At 35.9% G+C, this 18215-nt stretch overlaps 1 protein-coding gene across 1 annotated transcript; it reads left to right on the top strand.

Moving 5' to 3' along the window:
* Positions 1–13349: 13349 nt before the first annotated feature.
* Positions 13350–14470, top strand: LOC131594124 (uncharacterized). Its single transcript, XM_058866218.1, has 2 exons — positions 13350–13914; positions 13972–14470. Exons 1-2 carry the CDS (start codon positions 13363–13365, stop codon positions 14377–14379), a joined length of 960 nt encoding a protein of 319 aa, XP_058722201.1. The 5' UTR covers positions 13350–13362; the 3' UTR covers positions 14380–14470.
* Positions 14471–18215: the final 3745 nt, after the last annotated feature.

The raw sequence follows: 18215 nt of genomic DNA, 5'->3' as shown, positions 1-18215 counted from the left end.
TAGACCTTAGTCATTAACCAAACATGCTCCTCGGTAGAGTTGTCCATAAAGACGAGTTCATCATAGTAAGCTCTAAGGGAGGCCAGACTGATACCCTGACCTCTTAAACCTTGAGTAGGCACAACTAGATCTCTTCCCAACACTCTCTCACACATTGAATTAGCATGTTGAACAGATCCATTAACAGCCTTGCCATCAATGGGCAGACCAAGTAACGTATAAACATCCTCTAGAGTAACAGTACACTCACCTATTGGAAGATGAAACGTGTGGGTTTCAGGCCTCCATCGCTCTTGTAAGGCAAGGATGAATTTTCTGTCTATGGTGTTGTTGCTGACTTTTATGATATGTCCGAAGCCACATGCTTGGAGATTCGGAATAATCCTCTCGTCGGGTTCAACATAAGCGTGAGAACGTGTACGGAATCGGTCAACAGCCTAAGAACCACAAATAAATCGATTAAAGTGGATATCATATACGCATAGATGTTTAGAAATAAATAAGTATAAACTTACATAGGTCGCCAAATTCGCTCTAGTTCCTCTGTGTGTTTCACCCATGGTAAGAAGTTGTTGTTGAGCCATTTTCAAGAACTCTTTAAGTTTTCTGCGGATTTGAAAATGCAAAGTGGTTTTTTGAAGAAGAAGAATATATGTTGGTGAAAAGAAAGCAAGTCTATGAGAGTATTTATAGAGGGTTGGTGGTTGCTGATGTTAAGTGCATGAGGGCCAAGTGGTGAGCATGCATGTGATACAAATATCAAAGTGATAAAGATGGGTTCACATGCATTCTGTGTTGAAATGACCATGCATTCCCGTGTTTTGTGCTGACTTTGTTTAAGCATGCATGCATTAATTGTTTCTGGCAGAATAGACTAGGCCTGCATCCCGTGTTCGGTGCTGAATTGTCTAGGCATGCATGCATACAGTATTTCGATGCAGGTAGATCACATGCTGGCGGATCAGATTAGGGTTTTGGAAGTGGGGACCACTAGACAAAATTAGGGCAAAAAAAAAAAAAAAGACATTGCACTAATGCGCCACCCCAGGTGGCGCCATGCTGTGAAATTTTAGTCTAATGCGCCACCCCAGGTGGCGCCTACATGCTTCTATTGCTTTTTTTTTTTGAAAATTTAGGGTTAGGGTTTGGTTAGGGTTTTCTATGTTTTTTTTTATTTTTAGGGTTTAGGGTTTTCTAGTTGCTGTGTCATCGAAAATAATTAGCATACAGTCTTCGCATGTGATTGTACAGTGTACACTGCTCAGTATGGTTGTGTATGGTCAAGTCGGCAAAACTGTAGTTCACCAGTGTCAAGCACACCTCAAATCAAATCAACTCAGGCATTCATTTTCCGTCAACTTTATTCGCATGTGATTGTACAGTATGCACTGCTCAGTGTGGTTGTGTCTGGTCAAGTCGACTGTGCGGTTGTGCAGCAGTGTCCTGCATACCTCAAATCAACTAGGCAGCAGTCTGGGGTGCAGCAGTGCAGCAGTTCACCAGTTCACAGCTCAGTACGCATGTGATTGTACATCACTCAATGATCGTCTACATAAAGGAAGCCTCTAATGTGGAAAGAAACACAACTCATTACACATCTCATTTCACATCTGAAATAACACTCTCTACCCACTCAACAATGGCCCCTCCACAATACATTATCAACGCTCATGTTTTTGGCGAGACATATGATAACGAAGAAGTTGGTTTTCTGTTTAGAAACACCGAGGTTAAACGATTTTGTTTAAGCAGAAAAGCAAATTTCAATTACTTCAAACAGAGATTAGAGACGAAGCTTGCATTGGGTGATGTATCCCAAATTTTTTACCAATATCGATTTCTTCGTGGGGACAACCCGGTCAAGTTTATCCAAGTTGAGATCAAAGACGATGAAGACATGCAGAATATGTTTGCCAATCATGAGTATTCTGGTTACGAATGCATAGAACTGTATGTTACTCTACCACCCACACAGATGGTTGAGTCACAGGTCATTGATGCACTTGGAGACGAGCAAGCAGAGGTCGACGTTGTAGATGAAGAAGAAGAAGAAGCACCGGAAATAGAAGTTGATGACCTGGTAAACGAGAAAAGTGAAGATGAACCGGAAGTTGTTGTACCACGAGATCAAGTGCATATGCCTCCAGTGCACATGAGGAACCTGAATTTTGATGGGGATGACGAACCATCGACTGATATTTTCTATGATCCATACACCCAAACAGATCAACGGTTAAAAGTAGGAGACAGATTTCGTTCTAAGGAGGCATGTATCATGGCCATAAAAAGATTTCATATGGCAAACAATGTTGATTTTAGAGTTGATCGCGCCAATGTCGAAAGGTACAAAATTTACTGTAGTAACACTGATTGTGGATTCAGGTTGCATGCATCATACAGGAAGAGAAGTGACTCATGGGTTATAGGATATTTCCCAAGATCACACATGTATTAACACAAATGTTTCACAAGATCACCGTAAGCTCAGTTATGACATCATTTGTCAAGAAATCTTGCCTCTAGTTGAAAAAGATCCATCGTTAAAGGTGAAAACGATAATCTCTCATATCGTTGCAACGTACAACTACACTCCGTCTTATAGAAAGGCGTGGCTGGCGAAGACCAAGGCGATCGAAGTTGTGTATGGAAATTGGGAGGATTCGTATAAACGACTCCCACATTTCTTATATGCGCTTCAAATTTATGCTCCTGGAACTGTTACTATTTTAGAGACCCTTCCGGCGCAATCTCCAGACGGAACATCACTTCAAGGAAATGTGATATTCCACAGGCTCTTCTGGGCTTTCCGCCCATGTGTACAAGGATTTTCATATTGCAAACCAATTCTTCAAATAGATGGAACTTGGTTGTACGGAAAATATAAAGGCACCATGTTGATGGCTGTGGCTCAAGACGGAAATAGTAACATCTTTCCTGTTGCTTTCGCTCTTGTGGAAGGAGAAACTGCTGGAGGTTGGGGTTTCTTTCTCAGAAATCTTCGGACACACGTTGCCCCCCAACCTGGACTTTGCTTGATTTCAGACAGACATGCTGCCATCGAGAGTGCGTACAACAATCCAGCAAACGGGTGGCAAAACCCTACATCAACGCATGTTTACTGTATTCAACACATCGCACAAAATTTCATGCGGGAGATAAAGGACAGGGCTCTTCGGAAGACTCTTGTCAATGCCGGATATGCGTTGACTCAACCGACGTTCCAATATTATCGACATGAAATTGTAGCGGCAAATCCAGATGCAGGCAGATGGGTAGACAATCTTGCTAGAGAGAAATGGACCAGATCATACGACAACGGGAAGCGATGGGGGGCACATGACTACGAATCTTGTGGAGTCTATGAACGGGGTGTTTAAGGGCATCAGACACCTTCCGATTACTGCCTTGGTGGAAGCAACATACTATAGGATGGCTTCTCTTTTCGCAAGAAGAGGTGAGCGTTGGAATGCAGTTATAGAATCCGGACAATTATGGAGCGAAACATGCGTCAAATTCATGAAAGAGCAATCTGCCAAAGCCAACAGCCACATTGTGACATCTTTCGATCGATTCAACCGGACCTTCAGTGTTAAAGAAATGATTGACCATAACGAGGGCCTTCCGAGACAACAATACAGGGTTCTTATAGATGAAGGTTGGTGCGATTGTGGAAAGTTTCAAGCCTTTCGGATTCCATGCTCTCATGTAATTGCAGCATGTTCGTATGCGCATCAAGATCCGTTAGCACTTTTATCTCCCATTTACAAGGCGGATACCTTGCTCGGGGTGTACAACAACTCATTTCAAGTGATGGCAAAGGAGGATTATTGGCCTGCGTATGAAGGGGACGTGGTTTGGCATAATGATAACATGCGGAGAAAGAAAAGAGGTCGTCCGAACAGCACCCGGATCACAACCGAGATGGATCATGAGAAAATGGTACGAAAGTGTAGCATATGTCGTGAAGTCGGGCACAATAAAAATACCTGTCCTAACCGTGGATCAAATTCCACCAACAATTAGTTGTATGTCATTTGTATTTTGTATCTGTATTTTTATTGATAATGTTTTTGTATTTGTATTAGTATTAGTATTTGTATTTGTATTTGTATTTGTATTTGTATTTGTATTTGTATTTGTATTTGTATTTGTATTTCTATTTCTATTTCTATTTCTATTTCTATTGGTTATGTATTTGTATTATCCTTTATTAAATCAACTAGTTATGTCTTTGTCTCGTTGTGTGTTTGTCCTCATGGACCATACTGCCACTCTTTATTTTGGACAGTCAAATACGCATGCTTTCGTCTAGTCCCATCAAGTCAGTCATTGATCAGCGTGTCTGCATTTATCATACATGTTAGGCGTGCTTGTAAACAGTACGCAACATCATTACTTTTTTCTACCCACTACTATTATAAATTAGGGGCTCCTATGGTTGAGTTTACACACAGATACACAAACTCCAAATACCAAACAATCACACAAACACAACCATGCCTCGCCGGACAACCATTAGGCCAGATGGATGTCACCGGACAACAGAGTTGCCGCCCCTGGGATCAACATGGCGTGCCGAACCTGAACCGGAGTATCGCAGAAGGAACGGACATGTCATATTCTCCGCCGTCAAACCTCCCATGCCGGTTATGTTTTGGAATATCTCTTCCGTCGAGCAACTCAAGAGGGCTCTCCTGAGATTTTTAGAGGGGGAGTACGAGGCCGGCGAACAGATAAGAAGCATCAAGAGGCTTAAAACAAGGGCTGATGATGTGACGGGAGCAACGATAACTTTCTGGGACAACGTGGAATACGACATTGATGCCATTCAAATGATGCATGGACCTAATGACATTGTTTTAACCGTGGTGATTTCTTAGATGTTTTACTTTATCTTTTTCTGTTGGTTATTTTCTATGTACCTTTTAATTAATGAATGAACTACTCTTTTCCGTGGACGCTCGAGTTAGCTGATTCACTGATTTTATCTGTTGCAATTTAATATATATATATTTTTTTAATACTTTAAAATAAAAACAATTTTATTAATAAATAAAAAAACAAAATAAAATTTATTTATTTATGTTAAAAACAATTTTATTAATAAATAAAAAAAATTAAAAAAAAATAGTATATAAACATTTAAAAAAAAACAAAAAAAAACAAAAAAAAAATAAAAAAAGGGAAGTGTGCATAGGCGCCACCCTAGGTGGCTAAAATTGAAAAAATGTACACTGATGCCACCCTGGGTGGCGCATAGGTTAGGAGAAATTGGGGGTTGGCGCCACCTGAGGTGGCTCCTATGTGGAGACCACCTCTGAAACCTGGTCATATGCGTAATTTTGCCGAAAACATGGTTTTTGGTGTAAATAAATTATTAAATATGGTTATTTGGATTTTTTTTTCTCCATACTTTAATTCATGATTCTTTTTAATCGAATAAATCGATTATGAGGGGTAATGATGCAAATTAATTCATAAAATTATTAAAAAATACCATAATTCGTTATCAGTAATAATCAAATCAATTGATTAAAATTGGTTACGATACAACTTCAAATCTGTTAACTATGGCGATTGAATCTATTGATCGTTGCGGTTAATAGTGCTAAATTAAATCAGGGTTGTACGCCCAAAACTTTTAAAATACACTAAACCACGATACTACGGTGTTTCAACACTGCGATGTTCACAACTACGATAAGGTAACTCAAAATACCTTCAAACATTCGCATTTCAAAACAATTTCAAAACAAATTCAAATACATTCAATTCAACTCTAAGGCGTACAATCCTGTGCCCCGAACTACGTTGACTCTGATTCTCCCTAAGGAGATACGTAGGCACTTGGCAACAAGGCGAGTCCCCTCCCTCAAAACTCTAATCATGTCAACATAATTAGCCCTATTACTTTCTGCCATCTTTCTTTATAAACCTTACAAACCTTTATCTTTGAATGTTAGCCTTTAGGAAAGGGTTGAGGGTGCCTAACACCTTCCCTCGACCTGAATATAGTATCTTACCCCGATCTCTATACTGCGTACGGTTTCCTATTCGCCCTTCAGAATAGGTGGCGACTCTAAAAGCTTTAAATTTAGGGCAGGTTGCTACAGACACGCATAATTTATTCTACTCTGCTAAATTTATCCCTGTTTACTATTTACTCATTCTTTGTTGACTAAGTATTTCATTTTCTACTACTGATATGCTACGGGAAATAACACTGCTACCCTGAAATTATTCTGCTAACTGTTATACTATTAAGCTTCTATTTCCATAGTTACTGATACATATCTGCTATTTATTTTATTCTGTCATCCACTAATGTTTATCAACTATTCATTTGCTACTGAATTAAGCTATTGTTACTCATAGTTGAATCCGGTTTAATTGAATCTAATTTAAGTCTGCAATTTAATCCTAGAGGTACCTAATTATACTAACTATAATATTTATATTACTGAAAGTGGTACATAGAAGTGGGACCCCCTTCCCTAATTCCTATGGCACGTCCCACAAGAGAACTTCTTAAGCCAAAGGGCGCCCTCCCCCTAGCTAAGGGCCGCCCGCCCCACTCAACATGTGGGGTCCTCCCCACTTCCCCATTAAGGGACGTCCGTCTCGCCAAAACATGGTCCCCGCCCCTTAACCTTTGCTTCTCTTTCCACGCACAAGTTCATTTCCGGTTCCTCTTCATTAATCAACCCAGGAACATTTTGATTTCAGAGACATTCATCATCACCATATCATAGATTTATTTTCAGCACAAAAAATTGTTCATCGATCACAATTTCTATTCAATCCAAAATTACAAACAACACAAACCAAACAATAAACACATATCAACAATTGTTTACACACAATTTCCAGGAAACAACAATACAACATTACCACACATATCAGAAATTATACCGAGACAAGGGGTCATTAATTCCCTAAACCCCACATACAATTCATCATGTCCCCGTTTATAGAGCAAGAACCCCAACCTTACCTTTGGATCGAAGGTCACTCTAATTTTCGTTCCGGTCAAAATCCCAAAAATACTCTGCTATGCAATTTCCCGTACTTTCTTCTTCTCCTATTGTCTTTTCTGCTACTTCTATTTTCACAATGTGCCTCAAGTTATGTTTTTCTGGTTTTTCTAAAAACCTAAGTGCCTTACTGCCTCACTTCTCAATTTGGGCCTAACTATAGTACACGTACTGTGCCGCACCTCTAGCCCATTTAATTAATTATGGTATACTCCCTTTTACTCTATGTCCAAATACTCGGTTAATTTTAATTACTCGGAATATTCCCCAAACGCCAAATATTACTCTACTAATATTTTTAATACTAAAAATATTAAAATTCACGATTAACTCTCGACCCGCTATTCCGTAAAAATACCGACTCGGTCACTCAAAATACGCCAAAACTCAATAAATACTTAAATAATCCAAATTAAATAATAAATCACAATATGAGTGTTACAGACATTGGTGATCCAATATCTGAACGTGATCAAATTGAAGTTATACTTCATGGACTACCTGAAGAATATAATTCCTTCATCATGAGGGTGTATGGAAAAACTAAACTAATGGACACATATGATAGAAGCTTTATTATATGTGTAGGAGGCTTAGATGAACAAGTATCATCAAGAATCAATAACAACAAGTGTCGCACCTAATGTTGCTCAAGCAGTTCGTTCAACAAACTCTGGTCGAAATGGAAGTTTTAGTGGTTGACATTAGTATTTTCGGGGAAGAGGCAATGCAACATGAGGAAGAGAGCATGAAAATCATTAATACACCACAGGAAATTGGCCAACATTTCAATTGTGCAACAAGTATGGTCTTTTTTGTAGTGGACAACTAGCATAGATTTGATGAATTATTTGAACCTACTCCACCCCATCCACAAGCTCATGCATCAACCTCAAATACCACCAATATTGTGCCAGGAGGAGCTAAGACTCAAGAAGTAAATCTTGCATCAAAAACTACATTCTTGGCTCATCAAGATCATCCATAGATACCTCAAGAGCTTGAATCTCAAACATGGTTTGAAGACTCATGTTCATCTCACCATATAACCTCTAACAATTTGAATTTGAAATATATTCAGTCTTGTACAGGTCCAAATAAAGTAGTTGTTGGCAATGAACATAATTGAACATTTCAATCCATTGGCAATTCTCATTTTCAATCCAATATTGGGTCATCTTCTATGTTAAAACTAGTTGAATTGTTACATATTCCAAACATTACTCGAAATTTCATATATACGTCCAAGTTTGCCAAAGATGGCCATATGTAATTTGAATTTCATCCTAACATGTGCTTTGTGAAATCTCAGGCATCTAATCAGGCGTTACTTGAAGGATTCCTAGATGCAAGTGGACTATACTGCTTCAATAACCTGAACATAGAACCTTCAAGATGGAAATCGAGTCTTAGGCCAAAGATCTTAAGTCCTATAGTCAATAATGTAGTTGTTTCAAATCATAAATGATCTAGTGGTTAAGTTGTTGCAATACCTGGAAAAAATATGGCCATGTGGCATGCTAGATGAGGTCATTCTCAATAAATAATAAAGATCATCATGTTTTTTGCAATTCACTTTGTCTTGGAAAATATAGACTTTATGCCCCATTGTCCAACACTAAACATACAACTTTAATTGAACTTGTGCATATTGATTTATGGGGACCATCACATGCTCCTTCTATTAGTGGATACTCCTATGATATTGCATTTGTAGATGCTTGTTCCAGGTACACATGGATATACTTACTAAAGCGTAAAAGCGATGATATAGTTGCACTCAAGCTCGTTTAGAAGTATGTAGCTACATAATTCAAAGCAAAGATAAAGTCCATTCAGTCTGATTTTGGAGGGTAATCTTGACCGTTTGCAAATTTTCTTAATGATCAAGGCATCCTACTTAGGCTAACATGTCATCATACTTCCCATCCAAATGAAATTGTGGAAAGGAAACATAGACAAATTGTAGAGATGAGGCTGAATTTTCTAGCATATGCCTCAATGCCAATCAACTTTTGGGATTATAACTTCACTACAGTTGTTTACTTGATGAACATACCTCTAACTAGTGCTTTACCCAACTACAACTCACCATATTAAGTCGTGTTCAACAAGAAACCTGATTATGTTTCAGTCAAAACATTTGGATGTGTGTGTTTTCCACTGATCATACCACATAATAAACACAGACTGGAATTTATGAGTACTCAATGCATCTACTTGGGAGTGTCACAAACACATAAAGGTCACAAGTGCCTCACATTAAAAGGAAGGATTTATATCTCAAAGGATGTTCTTTTTAAGGAATTTGAGTTTCCATGCAAATAAGGTTTCCCAACATCAAATGAACTCTACACTTCAAAACCCTCGTATTTGACCTTACCTCAAAGTCATCCAAATATTCCACCAACTCATGTCTCACACACTCACATTCTTGATACTCACATCACTCCTCAATATCATGCAGGCACATCCACCACAAATAAGAGTATTCCACATTACCTGATATGCAATATCAATCTACACAATTTGTTCCACCATAGTCATTACCTAATAAGCCTACCAATAACGCCTCACATGTATCCAATACATTTCAAACCGAGTCTAGTACACCTATTGTACCTGTCACTTCTCCAATACAACTTATATCAATAGAGTCCACAAGTAACTTCCTTCCTAAGGAATTGCTGGAAACTGAGTCACTTCCTTGTACCTTTGTCAATAAGTATAACTCTACAAGTTCACTTTTCCATCTTTTCATACACAGGTCAGTCAGGCCCCACCACTAGTCAACAATCACCATATGCCCACTAAGGAAAAGACAGGGAAGTATAAGCCCAAGGCCTTTTTAGTTCATTATGAACCTAATATGACAAAGCAAGAAATGGAACAACTAGAGTGGTTTCAAGCCATGAAAGCTGAGTAGGAATCCCTTATCAATAATGGCTCGTGGATCCTCACAAACATACCACTTCACATAAAGCCTATTATTGGCTGCAATTGGGTAATTAAATTAAAGGCAAGCTTTGATGGGAGTATCAATAAATACAAGGCGCGGCTTGTAGCAAAGGAATTCTATTAACAACAGGTTTTTGATTTTCATGAAACACAGGGCCGGCCCTGGGCCAGGGCAAGCAGGCCCACAACCCAGGGCTTACGGCCCAGTGGCACAGTAAATGCCATGGGAGTTAGTTGTCTTCTGTTCAATACTTCCCGGGGCCTTCTAAATTTTCAATAATTTTTATAGAAATACTCCATTTTTACATAAGTTTTCTTTGTCTCTCTCAAATTTTAATTATAAAATAACTTGTATATAATTAATTGATATTTCTTGATACATTTTAAATCAAATTTTATACTTATTTTTGGTAACCCTTATAATTTATTTTAGTATAAATTTTAGAGACTATTTATATGTTATAATAACTAAGATTTAATATTTTTTTATCTTGTTTGTGAGATTTAATACACGCACCATATGCTTGGCATGAAAAACAACATCAAGCAGCACTCTAATTTGGTTTTGTCTCGAACTAATGCGATCACTCCCTCTTCATACATAATCATTAACAAGTCACTATGTAAGCGGTAGTATATGTTGATGACAACTGCTCACATGATCTTCATATGCCTTACTTTATAAGATTATTATCAAACTCCATGAGAAGTTTTCTCTCAAGAAACCAAGTATCCCTCAGTATTTTCTAGGCATTGAAGTTCACTATAAAGAAAATGGAACTCTGATCCTTACACAAACACAGTACATCCGAGATTTGTTGGCCAAGATCAACATGAATTAAGCTAAGGAAAAGACCACACCTATGATCGGCACCTTCAAACTAAGCAAACATGGAGATGCAAAATTATCCATTCATTTTCTTTATATATCAAAAGTAGGTGAACTTCAATATGTTACTCTTACACGTCTAGATATTGCTTATTTTGTTAACAAAATTTTCCAATACATTTCAGATCCGCTGGAGACAAAATGGAGTATGGTGAAACGAATATTGAGGTGCCTGAGTGGCGCTATAAGTCATGGACTTACCCTAGTTCTGACCACTTTTGTGTAATCCTTCTCATTACATGCGTATAATGACTCGTATTTTTCCACCGATCTGGATGATAGAGGATCAACACCGGGCTCACGTGTATATTTTGGAGCAAACCTTGTTGCATGAAGTTCTAAGAAATAATCACTGGTTGACCGCTCTAGCATAGAAGCAGAATATCGCGCCTTAGCTCATGCAACTATAGAAGTATTATAGATTGAATCCTTAATGGATGAATTGCACACTCCTTATTTACCGCCAACATTTTTATGTGATAACCTTAGTTCTGTAATGTTGTCACATAACTCAGTCTTACATGCATGCACAAACACATAGAATTGGACATCCATATTGTACAAGAAAGAGTTATGGCCAACAAGTTGCAAATCCAACATGTCTCGACTCAGGCGTAAATAGCTGACATTCTAACAAAACCACTTTCTACCAATCTCTTTGTCGATTTTCATTGCAAACTCAAAGTCGCTTCACCTAAACCTCCATGAGTTTTAGTCGGAGTATTAGTGATTATATTAGTGGTTAAAAAGTTAGATAAGGATAAGGAGTTAGTTATGGTTGTTATATTTGAATAACTAACTCCAAAGGTAGTTACACCAAGATGTATATAAATGAGTGCATAAGCATCACTAGAGAGAGAATGAAAATCACAATTGAATAGCAAGAAGATCTTGCTGCATTCTTCACGAATGCTCCATATCTCTTTCTCACGCATTCATCTTCATCAAACATCTTAAATTTTAAAATTACAAGTCTGCCACTCAACCTTAAACATCTTCAATCAACTTTGATTAAGCACTCATGTGACCGAAGAACATTCAAATTTGACTAAGCCTTCATTTCCCAAATTATCTCCCATGTTTTTTCACCTGACTGACAATTTTCATGATAATCAAATTTTTAAGGCCGGGGATGGATTTTTCACTATAAATAGAGACCTCCAATCACTTCGTTCACACCAAAACTTCACTTTTTTCCTGTTTGAGTTTTCAGACCCCTTTCTTCGCTTTCTACCTATTGATCTTCAAAGTAAAGTTTCCTTTAGAAAAACCTCTACGATGATTAGTCAGTTTTTGATAAATTTCTCTTCGTTAGAAAAGTTATTACGAGTAATCTTATAACATATATTTGAGGGTGTATTCTAAAAATCTACCTACAATGTAGTAGACTATTGAATATGTATAATATAAGTGGACAATGTCACAAAACATGTTAAAGAATGTGACTTACTGTGCAACTTAGCCAATAAATTCTTCAATGCACAACACATTTCTCATTCAACTCTTTGCACAAACTTGTGTGTTGTGGTTGGTTTTCTTTTAATGATATATTTTTAATGAGTATCTATAAAATCAATTTTTACATACTCTATTGCATTGCATGAATTCTTCTTTTTTACAAGTTGTATTTTAATTTTTTTTTCAAAATACATTTGACAAGCCTATAATAATGATAGAAAATCAATGGTATTTTCATGTTGATTATATTATTTTAAAAATGAAAATTGATGTGACATACAGGCAAGTAAATTGATAAAAAAAGTAAAAATATAATACAATTATATGTATGGATTTCGTGATCAATCAATCAACGGTCAAAATATATTAAAATGAGTAAAATTGATAAAAACACGTAACAATTATGTATTACCTATCTCACTTAAGAAACCATATACACTGTTTTAACAACTAAGCATCACCTATCTTAAGATGTCATGTGCGTCATTTTAACAACTAAGCATCAACTATCTTAATAAATCATGTGTGCCGTTTTAACAACTAAGCATTACCTATCATAAGAAACTATGTGCGCTATTTTAACAACTAAGCATTATCTATCTTAAGAAACCTCATGCGCCGTTTTAACAATTAAGCATTATCTATCTTACAAAACTGCGTGCACACGTTTTAACAACTAAGTATTATCTATCTTACGAAATCACTTACGCATGTCATTTCATATTAGAGTAATAATTTCAAAATAAATATTGACCATATCATCAATCAAATGAAACTTTAAAATACTTTTACCAATATTTTCAAATAATTTATAAAGTATCATTAATTATAAACATCAACAAATCACTATTTTGTAAAAATACATCATTGGTCAAAAACCTTTCAATAACCAATCACTATTCAGTGCATCTCTATTAAATTTTTTCTATAAAAAATAATCATTAAAATATTTTTAAACAATTTATAATAAAAAAATAGCCTTACATATTATAAATATTAACCAAAGCAAATTGCTATTCCTCCATGCTTTGGACTTGGAGTGAGTGCTTCTCCCAGTCACACTCCAACAGAGCACAAACCATCCAAAAAAAAATGAAAAAAACTAAAAACAACTTTTTCACTGAGAAGACGAAAAACCAGATGAAAGCTTGGGTACCGGTAAAACAGGTGAAAACAATGGAGAGTGAAAAACAAAAACAAGTTGTAAAAGAAGAAGAAGAAGAAAAACGCAGTTTGGAGAAGGAGCAACAACAAGAGGAGAAGAAGAAGAAGATTCTCTCTTCTCTTCCTCCAAACTATGTCACTCTCAATCAACTTCGTGAACGTTGGTTGTTGAAGCAACAAAATGAAATCAATCAACAAAAACAAGAGGATGAAGAAGAAAAGAACAAAGATCATCAACCACTGAAGGAACGACACGTGGCTGTTATGGCTCCTGTTAATGGAAATCGCGAGGACTCGGCGATTGAGCGGCATGCAATCGGTGTTGATTCTGAAGACGGCCGGAAATCGGTTGCCGGAGGTGAAATCGGCGGCGGAGATGAAGATCTGAACGGTAAGATTGATGAATCGAAGGTATCGGAGACGATGAAGAAAAAATACAAGAATGGCGGTAAGATTGATGAATCGAAGGTATCGGAGACGATGAAGAAAAAATACAAGAATGGATGGAGAAAGAGAAAGGCGGGGAAGGGTAAGGTGGAGGAGAAGGGAGCGATTGAAGAAGGCAGTTCTGCGGAGGAGAAAACGATAATGCGAATCGAATCGAAAGACGTGAAGAACTCGAAATCGAGAGCAGTGGATGAAGTTGAACAAAATTTTAGGGTTTTATCTGTGAAATCTGGGAATGGAAAACAGAATCGGAAGTTCAAGAAAATGAATGACGCTGGTTTTCGTCAATCTCAATCTATGAGGAACAATCGCAATGGTGGTGGTGATAGTCATGGCCATGGTCATGGACATGGTTATGGTCATGGGGATTCTAAGGCTGAGATGATTTGGGTGAAGAAGGATAACAATATTGGGGAAATTGAGACCTAGCTTGGTTTTCTGGTTAATTTTAATTAATTTTAGTGGTTTATATTTTACAAAAAAAAAAAAGATTATTATGTAATCAAGTGATATGATATGATATGATATGATATGGTGCTTGCACAAATGATTGATCAATTGTTATTATCTTTGAGTAATCAATGTTTTGGGATTATAATTGCTGTGAAGGATTAATGAAGAGTTTTTTTTATGTGAATTGGTTATCAATGTGTTTTTAATGCTTTTGAATCAAAATGATTCGTTTCTTTCATAATGGTTCGTCTTCCACCTTTAAAATCTGAAAGGGGCCGATACAGATGCAGAAGATTTACATCATAAGATCTATAATCAATGGCAAAATCACGAAAGTCTTTACGGGATTGTGTAAGATTTTGGGGCTCTAAGGATTGTGTGCAAATTCTCATGGTACAATAAGTTGTTGTCCTTTTTATCTTTTGTAGATAGGCGCAGGACGAGTACTCCTCACATCCGCTTCCACCACCAATATTGTCCCCATCCTCATATCTGCGTACATAAAGTTTGTTCTCATTGTCCTTGCATAACAACAAAAATCTATTTTGAATTATTAAGCTATCATTTTTTAAATAATGTGTAAGATAGAGCAAAGAATTGTATATAAATAGGATAAAAAGTTGGATAGAAATAGGATAGTGTGTTTTCTAGTGTGAGATGAATTACTGATCCTATGTTGAGTAGTTTAAAGGATTTAGGGTATCTAACTATAGAGTGCTTGTAGTATTATGACATATCCAACATCATGGGGATGGTACTATTGAAAGATGATTTAAGTACCAATAGGATGAAAAATATTGCACTGATGATTAGGAATGTGTATTTACAGGGTCGGCCCAAGGCACCAAGGCTATTGAAAGATGATTTAAGTACCAATAGGATGAAAAATATTGCACTGATGATTAGGAATGTGTATTTACAGGGTCGGCCCAAGGCACCAAGGCTAAGGCTTTAGGCCTCAAAAGTTTGGATTTAAAAAAAGTCTCAAAATTTTTTTATTTAGTTATAAAAATATATAATGATACATTTGTCACATATATAATTATAGTTGAGTTGTTAAAATTTAGGCCTCTTTTCCTTTTGGTCTTGAGTTTAACTCTTAGCAATCATAAAATTATTATTCAAAAATATATTTTAAAGGCCTCATTTTGAAATTTGCTTTAGGTCTCTAAACGGGTAGGGCAATCATTGTGCATTTATACATTATTCATCCACTATCACAATCTAAAATAATTGTAAATATTTGTTGCACCCCAATTTTTGACCTCTGAGATCCCATCATTTTCTAAGTATTATGATCATTATTGTTATAACCCAAAATTCGCCCGCGTTCTTTTTTTCAAAAAAAGAAGTCAACAGACTTCTGTCTAAAAATTTGGATTTTTATACAATCTTGGATTTTTATTTCATAAATATCCTGATTTTATGAATACTCAATTTTTAGAATTTTTTTATACAGTATTTTGGTTCGCTGTTAAATTTATCCTTTCATAAACGCCAAATACTGTTTATCACTTCATACACTGTTTATTTGAGATTTATTTTCAGATAAATAATGCTGACGCAGTTCATGCAGAATTAAAATTTGCAGGCGCGGAGTCCGGGTTTCAGATTATACTGGTAACAATTAAATTATTATTGGTTTTATTTCCCACTAATTTTTATTTTTATACTATATTATTTTCTTTATTAGGTTTATATTTTTTATAATCTAATTTTTGACATATAAAATAATATTTTTCTTGTTAAGTTTAATTATTTGTATAATTATTTGTTTAATTAGCTTGTTAATTAACTTAAAATCAAATTCCAAAAAAAAATCACAAAAAGAATGAATTAAGTTTAATTTGTTTTATATTTATTTTTGTATATTATTTGATATTGTTTCTTATCTTTTTCCTTTGTCCCGAATCAGAATAAAAGATCAAATATGGCAGAGATTGTATGCAGTTGTTTTAAGACTTTTGGAAATTTATCGTGTAGTCGCTATGATTCTATCAAGCTTCTGATAAATTTTCATTAATTTTAAATCCGAGATCATCATTCACTCACCATCGATCTTCACTAACATCGTGAATATACTTGACTAGCTTCAAGATGATTCACGTGCTAACATACTAACAGTTGACTTTAAATTCCGCATTTTATTATATTGTTCTTTATATTTCTTGCTTTATGCTTTATTTTATTATTTATTATTTATATTTCTGTTATTTTCTCTTTGTCCATTTGGACATATTATTTATATTTCTGCTATTTTTTCTTTGTCCATTTGGACATATTATTTATGTTTCCGCTATTTTCTCTTTGTCCATTTGGACATATTATTTATGTTTCCGCTATTTTTTCTTTGTCCATTTGGACATATTATTTATGTTTTCGCTATTTTCTCTTTGTCCATTTGGACATATTATTTATGTTTCCGCTATTTTTTCTTTGTCCATTTGGACATATTATTTATGTTTCTGTTATTTTTTCTTTGTCCATTTGGACATATTATTTATGTTTATGCTATTTTTTCTTTGTCCATTTGGACGTATTATTTATGTTTATGCTATTTTTTCTTTATCCATTTGGACGTATTATTTATGTTTCTGTTATTTTCTCTTTGTCCATTTGGACATATTATTTATGTTTCTGTTATTTTCTATTTGTCCATTTGGACATATTATTTATGTTTCTGCTATTTTCTATTTGTCTATTTTGCTAACGTACAGGAAAGATCTTATAAATTAAGAGTAAGTAACTCCTAATTGCTTGCTCAAACACTTCCATTTTCAAGCAACGTATTTTCAAAACTTCTCATCTATTTTCAAAACTTTCATCTGGTATTTGAAGGGCATTATTCCCGGTGAAACTCTTCAGAGACCTATGTGACCTATTGTCCATCTTCACTTCTTCTATTTTCAAATCAACAAAGCATTTAAAAAAGTGAGCTAAGCAATTAAGAGCCCATGGATAACCATGGATACAAAGGGTGCTTAAAACCTTCCCTTTGTATAACCAACCCCCCGAACCCAAAATCTGTCAAAAGGTCTTTCCTGTTCTTTTATGCCTTTCCTTTTTTGGATAAAATAAAAGTCGGTGGCGACTCTTGCAAAAAAAAAATAAAAAAAATAAAAGAAAAAAAAGAGCAAGGAGTCAGTTCGCAAAAACCGAGTTTACAGAACTGGCGACTCTGCTGGGGAGTGAAAATCTTTTTAAAGAGAGGTTACCTTAGAGTTTTGATCACTTTAATATTTGCTTATACTAGTTTATTTTATTATTTTTTTTGCTATTCTGGATATATGTGTGGTTCCATCACTTGAGATACTGTAACTCGGTGAACTGACTTTAATTTTTATATATGCAACAATGTTGCGGTAAGCATGAGTCGCCACCGACTTTTATTTTGTCCAATTTTAGGAAAGGTAAAAAGTACAGAAAAAGACCTTTAAAAAGAAAACGGGCTCGGGGGGTAAGTTATGAAAAGGGAAGGTGCAAGCACCCTTTTCATTCGTAGTTATCTACGGGCTCTTAGTTTGCTTAGCTCATGTTTGTTTGTTTTGTTTGAAAAGAGGCATAAGGACTTTAGCGTAAATGCGTAGCCTTAGTTTTTCGAAATAGTAATGAAAAGATGTTTTTTATTGAGCTAGGCGGGTTAAGAGCACTACCCTAATAAATTGGTCTTTTTCTGTAATTTTTAAGGTTCCTAGGACTATCCATACTATATAGGAGTAGGTAGTCCTTGTTTATATTGGACGTGCGGGTCATCGAAGGGTCATCGAGGTCGTTTGAAGGCAACAGGTAGAGGTACCCTTAGCAATTTCGAA

This window comes from Vicia villosa, linkage group LG4 (assembly GCF_029867415.1).
Source record: "Vicia villosa cultivar HV-30 ecotype Madison, WI linkage group LG4, Vvil1.0, whole genome shotgun sequence".
Classification (NCBI taxonomy): Eukaryota; Viridiplantae; Streptophyta; class Magnoliopsida; order Fabales; family Fabaceae; genus Vicia; species Vicia villosa.
Note: the sequence above shows the minus strand (reverse complement) of the source record. Positions and strands in the feature narration are given on the sequence as shown.